The sequence below is a fragment of the Bombus terrestris genome, chromosome 11 (genome assembly GCF_910591885.1).
Source record: "Bombus terrestris chromosome 11, iyBomTerr1.2, whole genome shotgun sequence".
Taxonomy (NCBI): Eukaryota; Metazoa; Arthropoda; class Insecta; order Hymenoptera; family Apidae; genus Bombus; species Bombus terrestris.
In genome coordinates, this window is record NC_063279.1 from 12948565 (window position 1) to 12968327 (window position 19763).

The 19763-nt window shown below is 38.4% G+C and overlaps 1 protein-coding gene across 5 annotated transcripts in view; it reads right to left on the reverse strand.

Annotated features, from left to right (window-relative positions):
* The window catches only part of LOC100642498 (teneurin-m), a 653003-nt gene that overhangs the window by 439406 nt on the left and 193834 nt on the right, over positions 1-19763 (reverse strand). For all 5 annotated transcript variants that reach the window (XM_048410160.1, XM_048410161.1, XM_048410158.1 and 2 more), the window contains exon 2: positions 14539-14623. In XM_048410160.1, coding sequence (XP_048266117.1) covers positions 14539-14554 — 16 coding nt within the window. In that variant the 5' untranslated portion in view covers positions 14555-14623. The remainder of the gene's footprint in view (positions 1-14538; positions 14624-19763) is intronic.

The window sequence follows — 19763 nt, forward strand, 5'->3', positions numbered from 1 at the left end:
CTGGTTCAGATTGGAAAAGACAAATCGCACTCGTCGATCGGTTTCTCGTTTGTTATTTGCTCCGTGATTTTCGAAACGAACCGTTCGAAATCAATCTCCAAAAGCATTACGCATTAGCCTGCACTGATAATGACACTTCGGTTTCGCTGCGTCAACTTCAGTTAATTGATTCGTGCCCGGGTCGTTCGGCTATTGTCACCATGAACGAGTGCACCTCCGCATTCTCTCGCTTTATTACAAACCGGGTTGCGTTTAGTTGCCGATCGTACCCATTTAATTACGATCGCAACGCGCTGAAAATCTCGCGGTCTCATCGACATTTGGATCTCTTGATCAATATCCAAAGATCGTTGACACACTACCGTTGAAAAGTGTGAAATCGACGAATCGTTATCATCAGTGATCTATTCACTGTGCTCGAGCGATTTTACCAAATTAATCTTTTGTAAAATTAACGAGTTTCATCCTCTTGTAGAATTATATATTGTACGTTTATGGTTTATGGTACGTATATATCATTGGTTCTTAATTGGATTATATTACGTGTTATATCAGGTTGGTCGTTTTATACAATGAAACGTTAATTGCACGTAGCTCCTTCAAAATATCATACATTTAATCACTGTAATTGCAATATCGTTCAAAATCAGTACCATGGCGAAACATCGCTGATGTCATAAACCTTTCGTACGTCTCTCCATGCTTTCTCGTCCACTCCACGGAAAGATTCTTCAGTTTCGCTTACCTGTCCGTCTGAAGCAGTTGTCTGCTCGCATTTTCTTCCCCCTGCGTCAGAGTGTGTCGTCGTTGAGTCTCGAAATGGGTTTAGAGTATCGCGATCACGCGTATCAGCTTCTGCTTCTGCGACGTACGACTCCGTCCCCCATGAATAACGCATTTCTTCGGGAAATCGATATGCAGATTACAAAGTGTACCTACGTACACGTTCCTTTCTCTATTTCTCTCTCTCTCTTTCTCTCTCTCTCTCTCTGTCTTTCTCTCTTTCTCTATTCGTGTGCCGTCAGCGGCCCGTGCGGATTTGGGTCAGTAGGAAGCGCATCTCTCTTTTCTTCTCTGTCACGGATCCATCGATCGACCAAAAAGACGAACAATACCACGTCGACTATTCTGTAAGAACAGAGCGCGTTACGTAGGCGTGAAATTGAATCGCCTTATTGTTGGTGAATACGAATGAAAACCAAGAGGTTTACCAGATGGTGGATACGTGTATGCGTTTGGTATTACGTTGAATTTGATCTTGCATCGAAGAGTTTAATTGTAAATTTTGATTTGTTGCCTGGCATAAAGATACATTATATAAGTAGTGAAAACCATAGGAAATGCAAATTAATTTGGGTGATAATTATTACACGGAATCAAAAGTTGAAGACCGTTTAAGAATTGGAATAAAATTCGAGATATATAGGAAGTACAATTACAATTCTCAAAAACCTTCTACCAAGTGAGAGAAATTATAATAAAAGAAAAGAAAAATTGACAATGAAGCGATCCCTTTTGAAGTCTCCCCTATATCTGGAAAGCATATAATCACGTCACCAAAGTTACATGATAGAAAGACACGAGGAATCCTGTAATCATCATTGTTACTCGTGGAGCAAGCAACGTTAATGTTTCAGAAGCAACGAGATCTTTCCGGATTACGGCGCTCTTCACTTTTCCTGATTTATAATAAGACTGATCCGCTCGGCGGGCCCGGTCGGAAATCTCTTAAAGTTTTAATTACTCTCGCGTGGGCGCTAACGTTCCTTTTTTCCATCAGCGTTTCACAGCGACGATTCCGTGACGCGTAGCTACTAAATCCATGAAACTTGATAACGCTTAAGGAGGGCCGGCCAGGCAAATTCCTTTGAGTAATTAACGTATTCCAAAGTGGAGAAACCGGAGGACTGAGAAAGAGACGCGGAGAGAGGGGAATATGGCGAGAACCCGATTTCGTTTGCATCGTAAATGCCAGAACTTCTTGTCTCGTGGTGATATACTCTTACATTCGTAATCATTAATATACTTGTTGTTGTGTATCCAACGTAATAAATCTGTGATTCGTAACAAAAACAGATTTTAATAAATTTTTTAAGGTTCTAGATAATATTAGGTTAATACGTACGAAAAATACGTTTCTTTAAAGCTCGAATCTGGCGCACCAATACTCGTTCTAATAATTTACCAAAATTACATCGCCAAAACTCATAAACGAATTTATCACACGTATGTATTAATTCGAAAGAACCAGTGTATATATCGGGACCTGATAACAATTTCTTGTTGTATCGCCTAAAAACTGGGTCAGAATTCGAACTGGATCAAACTCCTTCTCTTCTAACGCTACCACCGCGCCAGATTTACGTTTAACATTCTTCGCTGACCCGATCCTGCTCACCTCCCACGAATAACCGAGCGCAAACCCCATCGTTTCGCACCACGATGCAAGCAACTCACGTTCTGAAACCGACAGGCGATTTGGTGTTACGGCGAATTTTTGTGGCGCCGGATTTACGGGGCGATTCAGCCGGAATTGAGAATTTTGAAAAATTTATTAGTTCGTGGCTAGGTTTCGCGTGATCGTTTGGACGTGTATTCTGTTTTTAGCTTGCTACGTTATTTCTTATTTCGTATTTCTTTCATGCAGACGATGTTCTGAGTTTTTGGAAAGCATACGTGTTTTCAAGACATTTTGCGATTGATCAAATTACCAAGTATATCGGATATTGCAGAAATAAGTGATACAAATTACGATTTATATCGTAGAAGGTTAAAGATGTTGACTTCTCTTTTACGATTTGTTAATCCTATGTCAAATTGGACAATCAGCTAATTTTTCATTTGTGAAACTTACTTGTTTTATTATCGAACTTGTTGCTTAAAAGAGTTTATTCGTTTCATTACCAAACTTGTCGTAACATAAGAATATTTGTAAACGCACGCAGATACTTGTAGCGTATTGTGTTTTAATTATAAAACACTTCAAGTATCTATCCAAACATAAAATGGTGATATCCATCCAACTCAGATATGGATTCCCATTAACTTACATAATGTGATTATAGCAACGTTTTTTAAGGGTGGAAGTTGTTCATAGGGAAAAGTTGAGCGGGGAATCGACGCGCAACCCCCTCTTCAACTTCTGTCGCGATCTTATTCGTCGGACAGCTCGTTTATTCTGAAAACTCGAGAGCCCGGGCCGAGTCCAATTAAAAATCACGGGGTCATTTATTTACGCTTGGGATACAATCGAGCTTGAACAAGGCGGGAGGGGGCGGGGCGGCGGCGGGAGGAGGGGAAGAATGGACGAGGGGTAGGTGTAAATAATGGTCAAGCGGCCAGAAAGGTCGGGCACTGCGAAAGAGGGGTGGACGGCAAAGAGAAATTAAGGCGTAAACCAACGGGAGGGTAATGAGCGAATAAAATAAAAAGAAAAAAGATAGAAAAATAATAAAAAGAGCACCCAGAAACGAGGAAAGGGCGCACGACTTGTTTTCCATGCAAAAAATTGCAGAGGGACTAGAGAGAACTAGTTGAAATTTTTATGCCGGGATACTCGGGGACGATGAAGCTCGTTTCACCTCCCATTTTTTTCGGTCGCTCGCAATTCAATTATAGAAATCGATTTTTCCATCCGGGATGGCCCGTCTTCCAGTCACCATTACTTCTATTTCTAGCAAAACCGGTCCGTCGTTAGCGAAAGAATAACATTACGGATTGAACGTATTATCGAGTGATTTTTTGTTATAAAATACGATCTTTCTTTTAGTTCGTTCGAAATGTTTTATCTCCTAGGTTTTTTTTCAGTATCTTTTTTATCTATCTGGCTTGTAATACTAAAGGAATTTATTTAACTTGTTAACTGGAACATCTCCTGACTTAATATCTTCATCTCTTTGAATTTAAAACAGATTACTTCCCTCTTATATTAAGATATTCTCTACTAGATAGAGAGTAACATGAAAATCAAAAAATTGCCAAAGGAATCGTATTTATCTCGTGTGATTTTCAATTTTTTACGTTCTATTATAAAAATTCAAATTAAATATTATACAAATAGATATAAATTAGTGTAGCGAAAGGTACAAATAAATAAATAAGTAAATAAATAAATATATATATTATAATATTATATATGCATGTATCACCAACTATAAATAACATAAAATAATTGGTAGCAAATATATATCTCACGAAAAAGCAAATTGATGAAAAAACAAAGATTATATCGAATCATCCGTAAAGCGTGATTAAACGCGTGAAGCTTTTTCCCCCCGCGCGGTGAATTGAACGAAACCTGTGTGCATGAATTCAAGGAACGTTGAAAACGCACGTGACGATGAGTAGGTAGAAAGGATGGATTGTATAGTCAGCTACGGGCTAGGAGCAAGTGTGCACGACACTCGTTCGATAAGAAGTCTCGTAACGTGACCTGTCAGCCAGCGTTGCTGCAATTGCTGTCGCCGTTAGACTTGGCTGCCATTTAAATTTCATTACGTACCTAAACTGCGACCACCTTAACAGCGCATAACTTGCAAGAAGGGTGCCTGGTTATACAAAAAACACCCCTCGCCGCGGTGCATTACCGAACTGATAAGGCGGCCGCGTTTCGAGCCGCTACAATGACTTAATAGAAATCCACCGAACTCGTTATTTCGCTTTTCTGCGAATTGGATAATTCCTCGTGTTTTTATGTATGGTATATTGTGATAATCGTGAGTCGATGAAAGAACTTATTTTAAAATTTCTGAAATTAATTGGATGGATTTATCGGTACACGAATTATGGGCAACGTGAATTTGTAGATATGAAAGTTTGAAAGAAATTGATTTATAAATAGCAAAATGTGAAAAACATTGATTTGTAAAGGGTGAAGATTGATAAAAATGGACTTATAAACATAACAAGTGTGGATTTACAAATACCAAAGTTTAATAAATTATTAATAAGTAGATCTACAAATATGAAAGTTTGAGAGAAATTTGGATAAAAAACTTGAAATCACTGATTAGTTTTATCGTTAGTAAATTCTACCAATTGGTTAAACCTCGTTCGCTATTTCAATGCGTTAAATTCGTTGTTGAAAACGTGTTTACTGAAGCACACACTATAAATCTTCATTTAGAAGCACGTGCCTTGACCAGAGATGGTTTTAAAAACGTCGCATAGAATATCACGGGACACCAATCTGAAGATAGGAATCTAAATTCTGAAAAGATTGTTAGCTAGGTTTCTCGTGCTAAATTAAGGGCTGTACCTGAAATACGTTTCTGGACGCCCCCAATGACTGTAATAACACTAAATTCTCGTCAAACTACCTTGAAATAACCTCACAACGACATTTCCTTCTTCAACGTGCTCCTTTTATGAAGAACTGTTTTCGATGGAGAGAATTACCTCGGTGAGGGAAACAAAAGAAGTGTCTTTCTTTCTATTAACATCATGGAGATTCACACTTTACATTGATTACTTTTAAGAGCTGCTTTCTTGTGCTATTCCGTGAAGAAACTTTGTTATGCTTTTAATTGTAGATTGAATTGGAACGAGATAAGTACCACACAGAATAGTAACATTGAAACTTGTATATTTGTAAGATAATTGTAACTTTCAGTGTTTTTATGCATATAAAAGAGCGACTGTGAATTCCACGATCCTAATTTAATATTCATACATATAATGTATCAATTAATTATATCGATTAACGAGCGTATTATAACGTCGCCTGTACGATTTCTCTTTAGTATAAAAATTGTGTACTAAAATATTTAATAATTCTTGTACGTTTTATTGATTTACTAATGACGATTGTGGTATTGACGCGCCAAATTCAAACTTCAAATAAACATTTGACATTTCATATGCGCCAAGCAAATACAAGATAATGTCGCGCGCCTTAACGAGATTTCCGTCGTTTCCTCGACGTTCTTTCTGTTTCGCCTTGTAATTTCGTTCGAAATAATACAACGTTGTCGGTGTTTTCGACCTGGATTTCGTTGTGAAAGATCGTCGTCCGCGATTGCGAACGTCGATGTTGAATGTTTTCGCAACCGTTGCCTCGGTTTTTAATTAAAAAATCCTCGGGCCCTCGTTGCTCGTTACCAAGAAATTTCACGCCTTCTTTTTTAATCAAAGTGCCATGAGTAAATAGCAGACCCCGCGAGATCAAGCTTACCTTGTCGCGCTGCCTTTGCAAAAGGGGCTAAGAAAGAAACAGGAATGGAGAAGAAATTCTGCAGGGCGAAAACCACTTGTGAAATGTGGGACGATGCAGTCGTACACGGTGTGTATGTGTGTGCAATCGATAATTAGGACTGACGTTACGATATAATGTATTCCGGAAAGAGGGTCAGCGCGGACGAGCGAGATACGAATCGCGAATTTCAGTAGACCGCTTGTGCATTGACACGAAACCTGATTGTTTCGAATTTTGTATTATCACGTCGACGATGACGACATTTTCCGGACGAATTTTAATATGAAATATTGTACGTGTATCCTCTTGAAAGAGTGACGCAAACAAATTGTTTAGATTATTATATCAAAGATAATAATAATAGTAATAAGTATGTTTTATTACATGGATAACATACTTTGGTAAAATTATAGCTAAATGTATAAAAAAGCAAGAATATTACATGTGGTATGGAATTAACATGAAATACTACATTTTTAGCATGATCTTTAATAAATAATGAGAAACGATACTTGTACATATCTTAGGAAAAGATAATTCAATATTGAGGAGCCCTAGTTTCCGTTCTTTCAGAGATGTACACGCGTTTTTGAAACGATGTGTTTGTATATTTTTTAACTTTAATGGAGAAAGTGCGGCGGCGTAAATTTAACTTTATGGAACAATATGGAAATACACAGCAGGGTTTTCGAAGTAGAGTTTGAAGAAGAAGAATACCTCAAAGTTGTAGAATGTACGGCATAACTTGAATGAGCGTGTTTATAACCTATATTCCGTGTATGCTACATGGAAATGAAACTGACTGCATAATTCTCGTATTACTCGTATAAAGAACAATTTATAATGAATTCTCAACAAATTAAACTCTGATTCTGTAGTAACAAAATTTGGAAAGAAAAGTTAACACCTAGAAAATTTTACTCGTTAAATGTTGAACAGAAATAAAACATTATAATATAAAATTAATTAATTTCCGTTTCTCGAACACCGATTACACGATTTTCTATCGTTTCATTATTGGATTGTTTATACCATAAAGAAGCGCGAAAGTGAATCGATAACGGAAATTGAATTTGATCGCCGACACGATTCTCGATTGGTGAACAGTTCCACGTGAAGGAAATGGGGAAATAGAAAAAGAAACGGAGGAAAAGCAAGGAAGAGAGAAGACTCGTATTGTGCATCGCGCGAGATGTTTCTCCGGTTCTGCTCGATCTTTCCTTTTATTTTTATTTTTCAGGGCAAATTTATCGTTCGTTTACTCACAGCTGCAGTAGCACGCGGTAGCCTTGGGAGAAATTGGCGAATGTCCTCTTGCTTTTCTTCTCTCCTTCTCTCTTCTTCCCCCTTTATTCTCCTACAATTCAAGATTTCTATCCTTGTCCGTTCCGTATTTCTCTTTTCCTGGTCAGGATGTTATATGTGGGGAACAACGTGTGGCAAATATAAGAACGTACGAGGTATGAAAGGAAAATATAAAAGACGGCTTAAGACTAAATTCCCAGATTTTCTTCATCGTCGTATTTAGGTACATCCTCGTTCAAAAATTTCAGCTTTAGTTTATTAAATTTTATTTTATTATTTATTTTTTTCGTATTTTATACAGTTTCATATTTGCTTTTAAATCAGACGAAATTAACTCTATAAAGAAATAACGTTTGCCTTGATATTTTATACGATATCAATTTTCTCCATTATCAGTATTTCCTAATTCAAGGAATCACAACAAAAAACACTTAATTCTAACTTTTTATCTTTATTCGAAGGTTACCCATTTTTTCGAGCAGATAAATCCACGCTTGAGCTCCCGGAACTAAAACAAATTTATCTTATAATCAAACGTGCCTCAAAAATCCTTTTTCATTAAGAGAACGGAAGATTCTTTCTTACACATTATTATTCCCAGAAAACCGAGCCAACCAAAAGGCCAGGCAATCAACCTAAAATCACCGCTAATGAATTAACAGAATCATCAAACAATCGTTATACCGTATTACGATCTAAAGAAAAAGAAAGCGAGGCTTCCAAAGAGAAAAGATAGAGTTGAATTTAAATTTGAACAAGGTTCGGGTAACAGCGTAATCCTTTCAGCGTTAGTCGAAAGAACTCGTTCTTATCTGCGAGTAAAATTTTCGTCGACGAAGGGAAATTGGAGGAGGCGAAGAAATTCTGGACTAGCTGTAGGTCTTTGATGAATTACAAAGAGGGGGGGGGATGAAAAAGGAGGAGTAAGAGGAGAAGAGGGGATCGTTCGCATATCCCGATCCATGTAGACTCGCTAACGGGCCACGAATTTCAATCGTACGAAGACTTTGTCCTCCGTTTGTGACAGAGAGACCACACGGCCCGAGGGTGGAACTTAGCTCAGGCGTGATCCAGCATAATGCGAGAGCAATTTGGTGAATGGAGTTAATTCAATAGAGGCCCTCGAGCACGCCTCCGGTTCTTGGCGGGGCCAGCTTCTGGTGAACGTTAACCTACTACAGATACCGATGCTTCTTCGTGAGGCAAGTCCATTCAGGACGCGCACGAATCCTGCTTTTTGCGGGCTTAGTTAAGCGTAACGCTGCCTAAATCAGGTGTAATTGGAAGGAATAACCGACCGTCGTGCGTTTAATCTTAAATGGGAAATAGTGTTCCTTCTTCTGCTCGTTGTTGAGCGATTTTGCCTTCCCTTCGGATGATTTAGGGGCATGAATGGGAATAACGATCGTTAATGAATGTTGCGATGTTACGTATATTGTTGAAGAAATGTATAATAGTTGGTCGTTGAAAGGCATCCGCGTTATAATCCGCGTGTCTGCATTTTTATGGAATGGAGCTAACTTGCTTCGTGAATGTCGTTATGGCTGATAGAATGTTCCAGCTAATACACAATTGCATTGCTTTCTTATTTGCAATCAATATTTGCTTTTTCCATCTTTTTCGAGCTCAACTCTCGTTGTACGATTTTTATATACGTATTCTTATTTTGCGTGCCAGCGGTGAAAGATCGTTTTAGTTGCTTTTTTTTCTTTTTAAGGGAAAATATGGTGGTGACGTGAATGAAGAGCAATTATTCTTGCTTCCTTTTTTTCTATGTGACGGAGAAGTAGTTTTCTTTGCAATTTAGATTTCCACACTCGAAGCTAGAATTATTGTTGGAAGAACCGCAACGAACTACTTTCATTAACTTTTATTCAATACTTAGTCCCAAAATTACTCGCGTCTTAGATGAAATGGCTAATATCTTGAGCAATCAAATGCAAATCTAGGTTAGTGACGAGTGATGGAGTGGGCGAGGATAGAGATTGCACGAAGGGTCTTTGTGCGTGGATGCGCCCACATGTGGGTGCACGCAGGAGGCGTATAAATGCGCGGGCCGCGCCGCTACAGGCGTCCTGTCTCCACCATGACTGATGACCGGCATTACGATTTGTCAATAACAATTGTCCCGGGTATAGCTGCCTCGCGCAAACTGCAACTGATGGCTAACATCGATTGTTCACGTCGACGTAACTGTCCAGCACCGGACTGACCCATAACGCATCCGCACCAAAAATCTGCCGCCGACAGACTGACGCGAATTCGACGAAACCCCCGTAACGTTGTTCTCGCTAATATGCGGTATCTACGCGTTGATTAGTAGCCGCAACGACACGTCGATCGTTTCGAACGATTGTCGATCCCCGCTTTCCATACACCCGCTGTATCTATGATCGCGTCAATGATTGCACGTTGTTGTATTTTTCTGTCTCATTTTTATCTTCTTCGACGCAAGCCTTTTTCCATTTCTCGTGGAAAGTGCAATGACAAAAAGATTTTTCGGGATTGAAACGATTTGAACTATGATTATGCATTTTGAGAATTTATCTGGTAGCTGGTTAAGTTGGCGGGGTGCTGTGTTTATATTCTTTGAGGTTTTAACTAACGATATCGTTATTAAATCATAGTTTGAATTCTGATTAGCCAATTTTGGACATCTATTTGACAGCTTGTTGCATTGATTTGATACGTACAAGGTTGGTGTAGAAAATCCTTTAGAAGCATTTATATTTCAAGAGAGCTGCAGTAGGAAAAACATTCAGGTTAGTGTACATCGTTAAATCTTGAAGGAATGAAATCGTATGTAAGTGATGCGATGAATAAAATGTGAGTTAGGATATACTAGATTCAAGAGAAACTAGATCACTTCGAACTATATTGCATACATGGTACGTCGATACACTGACTATTTAAATTGTAGGTTTGTAGTATGCAATAGACAGTATCTAGAGCAGAGGGATGCATTTAACAAGAGGGAAACTTTATTTCTTCCTAAAATATAATTTAAATACCTTCGTTTCTATTCGAAGGCTGTAATCGAAGGTATTAAAAGCTATTATTCGCTATCCGAAGCTTTATTCTATTATTTACGATTAATATTACAAAGGTGTTAAATCGACGAAAAGAAACATCCACATGAATCACAGTTAATTAGGATATTTACACGCTATATGTCGAAAAAGAATAAATTAAAAAATTAATATTGGAACCTATCATTTGTTTCTATCTTCCACCACAAATAACTACATCCGAAAACTAGCCAACCAATCCTAACTTCACATTCATTCCTAAACCCCAACTTTCTCCTTTCGCAGAACAAAGACGCTCCAACACCAAAGAAAGATCGCATCGTCCACCAGCATTCTAAACGAAGTGCTATCCTACCAGCCATCCTCTATATCTCTCAGCCACACTGATTCTGCATTTTAATCACAGAGAATCTAGAACGAAGCCTCGATTTCAGTTTATCAGATACAGACAGTCGTATGTATAAAACAGGCGCGGACTCGCGGTTCGTTTTCAAGATGGAAATCACGTCCGGCTGTCGGCCGGAAAAGCGACCGGGTGACACGAGCGAACGGACATTTAGAATCGACTCTGCACGAGATCAGACTAACCCTTGCTAAGATGACTTCGCTTTCGAAGTGAGGTTCGACGTGGCTTTTGGGGTCGGGATATCGCATTATTCCCGGCTGAATGGGGTAAATCAGGATCTCGTAGAGTTTCGACGTGGAATCGGCGGTGCTCTCGGATCGCTGATGCTGAGAGGATGAGGATTGGTTGCCAGCGGCTGCCTTGGGAATTCAATTATAGCAACGGAACAATGGCAACCGCGCCGGTAATGAAGGGACCGTCGCCGAGAGGTCATCGGATTACATGGTATTTACAATACATAAGTCAGATGGTTGTCAAGGATGCTTGGATCGACCTATCTCTCTTACTTTGATTTTATTCTATCACCGCTAAAAGTTGCTTTAAAGTCGTAAAGGATCATTCATTCGTTTAAACACAATTAGAATAAAATAAAATAGGAATTTGGGATATTTGGAAGGATTAAAGTAATTGAACGAAGTAGGAAATTCGAGCAACAGAGGATATTGGGTTTCAATATGCCACGGAGTTTGGCCTTTGAAGAAGAAATTAGTTTTTAGATATTTAAATTTAGTTGAGATACACGTCGGTCTTTTGGCATGTGGATAAAATTAAATTGCCTTTAAGCTACTTGATAGATATCAAATATTTATTCCTAGCTTATAAACACTATTCTCTAAATGAATAATAGAATATATTCTGTTGCACAATCTATTTCACATAAATATTATAATATGATAAAACATCGTGACGTACCTACTGTTTATAATGATATAATATTCTGCAACACTTATAGTGTTATATATAATATTTGTAATAGAATTCCATACGAATTATTGAACAAAGGAGGAAGTAAAGGCACAATTAAGTTACTTAGAAGGCAAATTGATCAACTCCATTTACGAAAAATTTCTTGATAATGAATCACTCAATGTCATTTTGAGGACATAGAATGTATAAAAAATAATTAAAATCACCAATCCTTTTTTTCATACATAATGGTTGTACAGATATTTTTAATGCGATATTAAGTTATTGATTTGTAGTTTTCAACAATAGTTGTACGAGATAATAAATGCGTACATTTCAAATGCAACCGAAACCAATACTATAATAACCGATACTATAATAAAGAACACAATAACTTAATATATCATCATATAATATATCATCAAAACACATTGGTTGAATTTCGTCGTTGCCGAAAATAACGAAAAAGCGGAGAGGAGAGTTAACCTTTAGTTTCGATCGTCGGCGTGAACTTTGCGATCGAGATTTGTGGCGAAAGTGGTCATCCGAGTAAACATCGGTTTCACAGAGGCTGGCCGGGGGGAAAAAATTTACAAAGAAACAACCCCTTTGGCACGGTCGAGGACGAGTTTCGTAATTACGTTATAGGGGTGGGGGTGAAACACCGAGGGAAATTCTGGCTCTCTCGCTCGGTCGCCCATGCGTTTAGGAACAGCAATGGATTCCGTCAATAACCTCTTTAAAAGAGACTAAATTCATTATTTGCCTTCTATTCGGTACGCTGGCGTGCAGCCGGTTTTTCTGAATTTCCTTTTTATACCCTCCTAGAGGAAGTTTCGATCGCGGGGTTACTCTCGAAGGGTCGTGATAGCACGTGGCTCAATTCAATATTCCAAATCGGGATGTATTATTGATCATGCAATATCGACACTAGAATCTTCTCTCTCTTCTTTTCTATCGAATGAAATGCCAATAATTTGAGAGACTATAATAACACGTACTGTTATATACCGTCACAATGAGATATTATAGAGACTTTGTGCTATTAACAGATAAAACAAACACTAGAAATTAACTATGAAACATGATAATGCGTATCTAAATATGTTGTGCATACTAAATTAGAATTAAAGAACGTGACGAAGATAAGTAGGTAATACGTAGTTACGTTTCTATCTAAATAAAAGTAATATTTATCGTTTATTTATAGCATCTTATTATTATTAGTCTCGTAATACGAATTACCAGAAACATTTCATGTTTTTTATAGTCGTGAAAACGATGAAGCTGAATGAATTAAGAATCGTACGTTAACTTCATTTTCTGTACATGTCCCAATACTTATAAACAGAAGTGTATGTATGCAAGTTAAGAAAAGACACGTACGCAAGATAACGTTTCGACTATCAAATATGAGAACAATTAAGGGAAGAGAAGAGGGTCAGGAGGAAACATCTTGACGGGCTAACCGCACGTGTCTTTTCAACCCTCGGAACGAAGTGACCCCGATGTTCGAGCGTGGCAGAGCAGTACGTGATGCTTTTACAATTAAAAACTCGTTCGGTTTACATAGAAGCTTTCGAGTGACTTTTTACTCGTGCACATAGCGGTCGAGGGACGCGATGGGTCTTTTACATAATGGCTTTTCGAGCGAAATTAAATTCTTCAGCAACCATAAAGAGACCATTCGAATGATCATCGCGCGAATAACGCTAGAAATATTCTTCTGCAACTGTATATTAGTAACAGCGGTGAATATTAAACGCTCCGTGGTAATGTAAAGCATTGTTTGTAGAATTTTTTCAAATTTTTTCAAGCAGAAGAAAGTCTTCCTATTTAGATTCGTGTATGGAAACTTTCTTGTACTATGTTTTCTATAAATTACAAATCTCTGAATATACCAAATAACTTCACTTTTATAGTAAAAGTGAAACAAAACACATATAGCGTGTATAGTTCAAATAAATATAAATATGCGACTTGATATTTCTATTAACGTAATTTGTCGGTATATATCTATAAATATATATAACGTACGTATTCATGGAGAAAGCTGTGGAATTTTTCATATATACCACGTTATGAGGGCTACTGACAAAAGGATTAAACATCCGATAACAAACCCAATAAAACAAAAACCTCGGTCTTTCCAACAAACGTCGATTAAGAGAAACGCAGACGTCGGACTGGAGGAAGTCGAAGAAGAAATAATTTCTTTGAGCTGATAGTGAATTGTATCTGCGGCCAGAAGGAATCGGACACGTCTGCGTCGAGTCGTTTCCCCTCGTTAAGGGATTCCGTAGGTGGAGGAGGGTAGGTCGGAGCTGGCGTGCGGATTGCGGAAGCAGTCGCGAGCGTTTTCGCGCTTCGCAGCCGCAGAGCAGTTCGGAGTTGCCATTCGGAGCACGTAGATTGCTAACCTAACTTGTTTAGCGGTTTTAGCGGTATTTGATTAGTTGAGTGAATTTCCGAACTGTTTCAGACCGCTCGTGTTGGCTTCGAGCGAAGCTCGAGATCGGACGGCGACAAACCTTCGGCGAATTTTCCGCGCGCACACATACATATATACCGTCTATAGTTTCCGTATATTTGTGTACGTGTCTATATACATATGTACCAACGTCGCGTTCCGCAAGATTGAATGGAAATTGTATACTGGTTGAATTGCGATTCTGGAATTGAGATCGGACACAGCTTACCTTGAGAGTAGTTCATGTCCTTCTTTCATGTACCTCGATGGTTACTCCTGGCCGGAGTCGCGATCGAACAGATACACGCTAGCACCTGCAACAATTCCATTTTCGTGTTAATTATTGTGAATTTTTTAGGATCAAATGAGTATAGCTACTTTGTTATTTTAAAATTTATTATTCAGCGATCTCGATTAGACATAATTGTTTGATTGTACGAAAAGATTCTGTGCATTTAGATTTAGATTCTGTGTGTGTGTGTTTTTTTTTTGCAAATAAAAAAAGTTCTTTCTCAATTTCACTTCAATTTCTAAAAATTAAAATATTTTCAATTATTGAAGTATTTTCTCTTGTTATTCGTCTATTTCGCTCTCCGACTATTTTAATTCATCGAATCTCGATTTTTTAAGTCTTGTGCTTTTTACGGCGTCTTTAAGTATTCTAACCGAAAGTCAGGCTCGTTGATACACATCCGTAGGTGTAATAATTTTGATCCTACATTCTCACGAATATCTAAACAAGTTAAAGTCGTTGAAAAACCAGTAACCAATAAAAACCAGTAAGCACTTTATCGTCATAGTACAGGAACACTTGCAGGAGCGTGAAACAAATAAAGTGGGCTAATACGTCGCGATTCGTTTCATAAGTTGCTAATTAGCTTGCCAGATGGACACATCGTTTGCGGTGATATTGGCTTAGTTAGCCAATAAGTCCTTCTCGTATATTGCCACCACTAAGGGGGTTTAACGGGTCTGCGTAACCACCCTCGTGGGTACTTCGATTTTCCAATCGGCATTGACGGCCAAAGGAGAGCAAGATGGACGAGGAGAAGACGAGTAGGGAACGTAACTCGAGTAACAGCTGATCGATAACGCTGTAAGGTATTAAAGATACTGCTAAAGCTAAATAAAGCTAAACTGTGTTATCGATATATATCGTTATCTGTCGATAAAACGATGTTAAGTTGAATTCTTGCCAAAAACTAAATAAAGTATTTGCATTACCTATTATCAGATTGATGAATATCAAATGTCATCTGATACGAGTAAATACAATGAAACATCAATAGCACGTTTCTTTAACACTAGAACTACCGATAATTAGTACGAAGCTATTTCTACCAAAACCAGTCAAAATGACAGGCGTGGTAGTTTTAGCATTAAAATATATTGAATATTTTTTAAGTACGTTAAATATATATATATTTAATTAATTTATTTAATTTACTTATTTTATGGTATACGTAATCAGTAATTACATTCATTTAATGGAATGTTTGATTGATAAGCATTCGTACGACGTCCATCTTCATCAGAATTGTTCGCCAAAGGAAAGTAACTATTGGAGGAGAATTAGGAGAAAGTGGACGAAGTTATCTTAGCAAATACCACTTAAGAGAATACAATCGGAGCGGGCGGTAACCGAAGAATGCATTTGTGTCGCGGCGGTAAATGTTGAACGAAATAATCGGATAACGTCTGCCCCTCCAAGGCAGCAGGGTATAATGGGAAACTTCGGCATGCGGAAAAATGAAGATAGGGAAGAACACTTACAGATGTGATACGATATGTGCCAGATAAATTGATACGAAATGGATTAAGTATACACGGAATATCTTGGATGAAATCACGACACTGACAAAATACAAGCAAGAAAATTGTTCAGATAAGTAGGTGTTTTAAGAAAGTCGATTTTCGAGATTTAGGAAGTATATCAGTTTTTAACAAGACAATTTCACCATTCACAAAAAATGAAATGTATGTAAGTAATCAATGGCCAATTGTAATTTACAAGCGCAATTAATTCAACGTCAAGATCAAAAATAGATAACAATCAACATATGTCGTTATTGTTTAAAATTTTTAAGTATATATATTTAATATATCTAATCACACGGGCTATCGACTATTTACCAACATCAATGGACTAAGAATATATTAACAAAAGGAAATTACTTGAACTACCCTCGATTATCATTTTAGAAACTCGAATGCAATTGATCCTCGTGAGAACTTCACCAATCTGACTTTTGCAGTTCCATAGGTCACCAACGATCTCGTTCAGCCGTTCCACGACCGATCCAACCTTTACCTAAAGCTAGGTAGTTCGACATCGAAGAGCGGGCTACGTTATACAATAAATTTTCTTACGCCCTGAGGCACGAATCGATCAATTTTCATGCAGCATGGGGGAGAAGGCCGCCGGTTCTCGAGCTGGCTTGGGTATTCAAAATGAATTCACGAAAGAGCCAGTAGGATTCTTTAGTCAGGAGGCTGTTCGCGGCAATATGGACGAATAAGGTCCGGCCATTTGCAGGATAAAAGGTTGGAGAAGGTCGGTACGTCAGGTATGTAGGCTGCGCGTTGGCCAGCTCTTGGAATCGCGAAAGCCAGGATGGCCACGACGGGATCGAGGGAAAAATTGAATTATCATAAAGAAATTGCGTCCGAATATTCCGTCCGGTTTCTATTGAATGCCAACGAGTAGATGAGAAGGCATCGATAGGTTTTCCAATATCGCCCGCGGCAGAGACTTGCATCGGGAATTTTAAGAATCAAGACTATCTTAGATCCAGGCAGAGGCAACGCGCGTGTGTGTAGGTTCGTACGTGCGTAAGCGTTCTAAAGAAAATTGAAGAGAGAAAAGAAGAATCGGCCGGGAATCTCGCTTTTTGAACCCTTTCGACGATGCGAGTTGCTCCTTGAATCGCCCCTTTATGGACGCCAACAAGGGCGAAAAAAAGGTGAAAGCTGAAAAGGCAACCTGTGATCCAATTGTCGCGTGTCCTCGTTAGATTATCGTTTTCCTTTTCCCACGTGTCCCGATTGACCACCTATTTCCGCCAGTAGTCAGCCCTCTTCGTCCATTCGCCACGTGTAGTTCAACGGTTACTGTAATCGCGTTTACTATGCGAGTTAGTTGGAACTCTTGGATTTTAATCTTTAAATATTGTTATAATCTTAATTCTTTCCCAGAAATATACATATTTCATAATTATAGCCTTTCCTCGAATTGGTTTATCATGTTAAGTTACGTTTACTTCAACTTTTGACTTCGTCAAATATATATATACATACATACGTATTTTATGATCTTAAACATACTTTAATAAAACTGGTTCACGATGTTAAGTATTCTTCCGTGAAATAATGGTAAAAATTTTAATCCTCTTTTCCTAATACCCTCCGAGTCTCGAATTTACATTTTATAATACTTTGCAGTTTACGCGTATAACAGTTCGAGGTATTAATAGTATTATAGTTTTATAATGAAATTAATATTCTTGCCAAAAGACAATCCTTGCACAGGAAAAAGTGAATTTAATCCTTGCACGGTGTAACCTTACTAACAAAATAATATAGATCGATTTCATACGATTTAACCTAATTCATTCTAAGCGTCTCATCATCTTTTTATAACCAGTATTAATCCTTTATATACGGTGGTTAGAAATGATGTTTGCACGTACCTTTATTCTCCGACGAATCATTTCTTAATCATGTTCTACGTTAAATATGCGCTATAATAAATACAACAGTATGAAAATACTTTTTGCAGACATTCTATTTTTACTTGGAACCTGTAACGAACGATATTCGAGACAATGCCATATTAGTCGCCGATTGACGACGAAATACGAGGAAAATTCGAACAATTTTCGCGAGTACTGGCTGGTAAAATGGTTGGAATCGTGGAACATTATCTCGCGGTTCGCAAACATTTCTTCTCGCTTTCCACGGATGCTCGACATTGTCAATATCCCCGGCAAAATCCTCAGGATAATTTGCTCGGCAACTCCGCAAATAAGGGCAGACAATGCGGCCCGCGCGATGGAGCTCAGCGGTGCTCAACTTTAATGTCCGACGGTGTCGGTCGTTAGGTCAATGCACCGACATCGGCCAAGTATTAACCTGAAATGAGCGTATAATGGCCATGTCGGGGATTTGATGCCAGTATCCAGGATCGGATCGTATGGCGCTTACCAACATGCATGCTCCAAGGTATTGAGTTTACATTATATACCCTCGCAGCGTCGTTAAAATTAAGCGATATATCGATATGCGCATCCGAATGGCGCATAGGTGTCGCTGAATTGCCCAGAAAATTTACAGACGAATATTAGGCGGTCTAACGCGTTCTCTATAGAATCTAGCGATATCCGTGAGTTTAAGGGTGTCTCGAGAGCAAAGTTCCTATTATGAAGTTTTTCGACATAAAACTATCGTCTGGGTAATGTTACTGAACCTTCAGGCTACGTAATAGGTTCCACCGTATTTGTTTAGGACAGCATATACATTATTTTGTCCTATCCTTTCTTTACTCGCAAAAATCTTTGCATAAATCTTGGCTTAAAAATATTTAAAGAATAGAATAATTTTGTGAAGTATTTGATAAAAAATAAAAAAATTGTTGAGGAACATCTAGAGATATAGAAATCAAAATGTATAGAATATAGAGTATAGAAATTCAGAAGAAAATCTAGAAGTGTAAAAATCTATACATAATCGCAACATGTCAATCAGATTCAGAATCACCACGATCGAACACTTAGCGCCGAACCCGTATCCTGAAAGAACTAATTAACTTTCCAATTACATCGCGCCATTTCATCGGAAGCCCCCGAAAACTTTCGTCGAACTCCCGGCACGAAACTTTTTCGAAAATTACACGACCATCGCCGATCGTTCGTCAAAGGGACGTACGTTTCCTTTCACGGGCCGCGTGTCTTCCGTAGAAACGCAAAGAGTGTCGAAAGTTTCGCAGGAACTTTTCGTCCAAGTCCGAAAACGCGTCGTATCCTACGGCAAAAAGAGGAGAACGCGCGAAAAGACGAGAGCACAGGCGGAGACTTTCTCATGAGCGAAAGAAACGGGGGAGAGGGTTTAAAGGTTCGAGCCTCCCTATCCGAAACTCTTCAACCCCAACCACGGATGCCTCGTAAAATTTGATGTCGTGACGCGATCGTATTTTAGACAGTCCTCTGCTTGTAATTTATAATTTCATTTTGGCAATTCCTTCTGTGTTTCATCTTCTGTCGTTTTATTAGCCATTGGCGCCCATAGCCATGTGCAGTTGTGAGTTATTGTCGGCGCGATCACGTTATTAGACAAAGCTAGTTTCACACTAAGATACAGTATATTTCATTTCTCTGAGCTCAACGAACAATTTTTAATAACGTATATAACAATTTATATTCTTTGTTGCAAAATGTGTCGTTTGTCAAACATTTATGT